Source organism: Coenobita brevimanus, chromosome 58, assembly GCF_032717465.1.
Source record: "Coenobita brevimanus isolate Jiangsu-jjx chromosome 58, ASM3271746v2, whole genome shotgun sequence".
Lineage (NCBI taxonomy): Eukaryota > Metazoa > Arthropoda > Malacostraca > Decapoda > Coenobitidae > Coenobita > Coenobita brevimanus.
Window position 1 is genome coordinate 16,460,585 of NC_137011.1, and position 4,594 is coordinate 16,465,178.

Sequence of the window (4,594 nt, forward strand, 5' to 3'; positions counted from 1 at the left end):
AACCCTTGTCCTCCCCTTCCATGAAAATTTTCTTGATGTTGTTCACATACTGAGGAAACTCAATGTACAAGTAGTATTCAAATATGAGAACACCATCAAAAAAACCCTCATCAAGAACAGCCCTTTCAGTAATTCAGGCGTTGTTTACAAAATCCCGTGTAAAAGCTGTAACAAATTTTACATAGGACAATCTGGAAAAGATTTGGAAACTAGAATCTCACAACATAAATACAGTGTAAGGACAGCCCAATAGAGTAGTGGTTTATTTCAGCACAAAGCATCCAGTGATCACCATATTGACTGGACAGGCCCCAAGATTCTAGCAAGATCAAAAAGCTTAGATGAAGGAAATAGAATATTGTCTAATTTCTGGCACATATGAAAAAAATGTAAACATGAGCTATGGTCATTTTAAGTGTGATAAATTGTTAACTGAATTAATTTTAAAGCAGTATCCCCCAGACTAACACGTGATTGTTCCCTGTCATCTCCTGGTGGTGTAGTCACACCTGTGTGGGACACACCAAGCATTAATCCTCTAGGTCTTAAGTTAAGCAGCAGTATTTATCCCCTCCTCCCTCCCATCCTCTCCCCTTCCCCTCCCTCTCACTCCCCTTTCCTCCCCTCCTACTCCCTCCTTTGTCAGGTGCATTTTTTAGATTCAGGTCATCCTTTGTTGTGTTCCACTCCCTGCTGCAGGTGACCCTAGGTTAAGCCGCAGGTAAAAATTCAGGTCATCCATTGTTCTGTGTGCCACTACCTGCTGCGGGTGTGCGTAAAAGACCTCTACCCTTTACGTTTCTGTTTTACTCTGTATGAAGATGTAATATACGAAAGTACTCACTGTCGCTCCTTTCATTTCTCCTGTGGTTAGATTGCATATACATCTTCACGGTGAAGTGAAGTCTCTGCATATATATATATATATATATATATATATATATATATATATATATATATATATACACACACACTATAATCCTGGCATGTGTGTGTGTGTGTGTGTGTGTGTGTGTGTGTGTGTGTGTATGTGTAGCACAGCCAAAATTTGAAAAACGTATTTGATGAAACTTGTCTGGATGGTTGGTATTGGGTCTCAGATTGTTCAATTTCTTGTCGACTGAAATTTTCTGAAAGGGCTTTTTTGCCCCCTGATAACTGTCCCGTTGATGTTACCTATCGTTTTACCCTTCACGACATTTCCATGGAGTTTCATGCATTTGTGCATTGAGAGAGAGAGAGAGAGATTTTTGTTTTAATTAATTCATTACGCTCATAGAGCGACAAACCTAGTACAGTCCTCAGTCTCTAATCATACATAGTATTCGTGACACATAGGACACGCTGTCATGTAGAGTGAAGCTGGACAAAGGCAAGAGTGATCTTACAAGAAGGTGAAATACACCAGCATACACTGTGAAACAAGTTTCAGCACCCACCAAAGTGTGGGTGTCGGGCTAAAACAGTATCCAAGCTGTCATCATTTAACAAGTGCCGACACACATGTATTAAGTCCTCGCCCTGGGGCAGCAAATCACTCACTGAGGAACACTCGAGGCAGTAGTGATGGAGACTGTTGGCATTTGGACGGTCGCAGAGCTTGCAGGTGGAGTAGTGGGGTACGTCCCCCACCTCGGAGACTTGCCACAGAGGTCTGTACCCTAGCCGAAGCCAGGCAGTCACAATATTATGTCTGTGAACCATGAGCCCATGTCTGCGATACCTCGGGGAAGAGAGTCGGAAGTGGTCGTAGTGTTGTATAGATACACTCTGTGGACGCTCAACATTCATGCGGTGGAGTGTGGGGAGAAGTGCGGCATAGTATATGATCCGCTTGTAGCAGAGAAGGGAGGGTGCAGCACCGTCAGGCAGCTGCAGTTCGCAGGCACTCTTAGCGAGGAGGTCCACCCTGTCGTTCCCAACTATTCCAACATGGGAAGGAATCCACAAAAATCGTATGCAGAGGGAAAGATCTTGAGCCGCTACTAACTGATGCAAGATGTGGTTGATGAGTGAGCGTTGAGAGGGGTGTGGAGACGAGATGGCCTGAAGTGCAGACTGAGAATCACATATCACAACACCATTCACCTGCCGCTGACGGAGGAGACTGACAGCCAGGAGAAGGGCCTGAAGCTCACAGTATGTAGAGCTGGACGAGTTGGGTAACCTGCGACCAACCCAGCCACCCTCCAAGGGCTCCAAGTCCGGTGAGTAGATGGCGCAGCCAGCACTGCCATCAGGCTGTATGGACCCATCCACATAGAGGTGATGTGTGTCAGAGACAGAGGAGGCGAGCGCAGCAATGTGCTCCAAAGCTAGCTGTTTCTGAAGGGAAGGTGGGTCAGTCTTTGAGGTGGGTGTGAAGGTGACATGAGGCTGTGGAATCCTCCATGGGGGTGGCCCATGATCAACCTCGGCCACGGTAACGTCGATGTGAAGACGCTGCAGGGAGGAGCACACTGTGTTGACGAGGGTGCGGACGCCAGGACGAAGTAGAAGGCGAGGAGCAGCAGGGTCAAGTGAGGCTCGCAGGACGTGGGAATAGTGTGGAACAAGATGGGGTGAGTGAAGGCACTTGATGCTGAAGGAGGTGACGTTGGCGTGGATCCTCTCAACAACTGAAGGAAGATTTAGTTCAGTCAACATGGTTACTATCCTGGTGGAGGTGGGGCACCCAAGAATGTATCGCATCACTTTGTTCTGAAACTTTTCTAAAGGCTCCAAGGTGGTCCTAGAGAGCTGGCTAAGTGCTGGGGGGAGATAATCGATGACTGACCGTATGAAGGTAATGTAGATGTTTCTTGCCAAGGGGATGGAGTTGCCGGCAGCATAATTAGTGAGCCACTTGAAGGGGACAAAGCGCTGTTCTAGCCGGTGGAGGAGATCTTGGATGATGGGATGGACACGCTGCCGAGCAGGTATGGCTGGAGTGATGTGCACTGGCGTTCCCAGGTATAGGTACTGCATACAGGGCGGGATAACTCTTTGTCCCACAGTAAACACCGGGAGTGTACCACAGCCCCGAGGAGAGAATACTCGACTCTTGTCTGGGGAGAGAAGGAGGCCACAAGCAGAGGACGACTCGTAGAAAGACTGTAGGAATCTCTGAAGACCGGCAGCAGAGGTGGAATGCACACAGATGTCGTCAGCATAGCAGGTGATAGTCGTGCCAGGAATATCGGGTAGAAGAGTCAGCAAGCGGTGCATCAGAACATTGAAAAGAAAAGGACTTAAAACTCCACCCTGGGGAGTACCAAGCTCGAATTCCCTGGATGTGCTACATGCCCCTTGGAATAGCACACGTGAGGTCCTGTTACAAAGATAACCTCGGATCCACCGTAGGAGATTACCGTGTACCCCAAACTCAACCAGCTGGTCAAGAATAACCTCCTTGTTGGCAATGTCAAAAGCACTCTTGAGATCAAGAAATGCTACCACACTGGCGGGGGAGAGGCGGGCATACAGGTCCATCAGGCAATGGTGTGTGCTCCTCTGTGGCAAAAAACCATACAGGCTCTGAGATAACTTGCCTTGTAGCCGGAACATGAGGCGAGCAAGGAATATGCACTCAAGCACTTTACAAAAGCAGGAGGTGAGTGAAATAGGCCTGAACTTGTCTGTGCCAGGTTTGGGAATGGGCACAATGGTACTAGAGGTCCAGGCATGAGGCACGTATCCCCTTTGGAAGCAAAGATTGTAGAGCTTCAGCAAGGGAGAGCCGGGAACTTTGAGGAGGAGGCGGAGGACTTGAAAGGTGATACCATCTTCCCCGGGTGCAGTCATCTTACTCCTGGCAAGAGCACGGCGCAGTTCATCTTCAGTGATGGGTACGTCGTCTTCTTCATCTGGCCGGAGTAATGCAGCCATGAGACGCAATGTGCAGGCGTTCCTGTGGGTGGAGAGTGCCTCTTGAACATGGACGGGAAGACTGTGTGACTGCGCCTGCTCAGACCAGGTAGTGATCAGGTCCTCTGCATACAGTGCTGGGTTGTGGTGAAGAGCACTTGGGGGTTTCCTCCTAATAACTCTGTTGATAAGGTGGCACATGGAGGCAGCACTTGTCTGGTGATTGATGCTATCAGTATACTTCCTCCAAGCCTCGGTACAGGCACCCTGCTGAAGGGCAACAAGGTCATCTCTGGACGCACGATACTGCATGAGACGGGCATGTGTTGGTTGGCTCTGGAATGCGATACCATCATCCACAGCTTGCCTTTCTGCCTTGAGAATGCGCTAATCCAGTGTCCAGGCATGAGCCACACCGTGTCTTTTGATGTGCGGACGTGTCACAAAACGAGTGTAAAAGTCATGTGTTGCTCGAACCAGAGAGGAGTACAGATTCTCAGGCGACTGGAAGTTAAATGTTGGTAGAAGACTGGAGATGTAAAATATGTAGTTAGGGCAGTACTTTGGAGGAATGGTGATGCGGAAGCGAGTGTGAGGAGAGGAAGGTCCACTTGGTAGGGAGTACTGTAATCCAAGAGCAATGTGATCAGAGAAAAGGGTTTGTATAGAAAAGCACTGAACATGTGACGCCACCAGGCCAGAGGTAATGATGTGATCAAGCGTGCCTCCTTGGGTGTGCGTGGCGCCC

At 48.6% G+C, this 4,594-nt stretch overlaps 1 protein-coding gene across 1 annotated transcript; it reads right to left on the reverse strand.

Moving 5' to 3' along the window:
* Positions 1-1,428: 1,428 nt before the first annotated feature.
* LOC145402661 (uncharacterized) lies at positions 1,429-4,158 on the reverse strand. Its single transcript, XM_080274644.1, has one exon. It carries the CDS (start codon positions 4,156-4,158, stop codon positions 1,429-1,431), a length of 2,730 nt encoding a protein of 909 aa, XP_080130770.1.
* Positions 4,159-4,594: the final 436 nt, after the last annotated feature.

What these genes read in the sequence shown, in the direction of transcription:
- LOC145402661 (XM_080274644.1), bottom strand. Translation starts at nt 4,158, where the DNA reads ATGCAGTATCGTGCGTCCAGAGATGACCTTGTTGCCCTTCAGCAGGGT.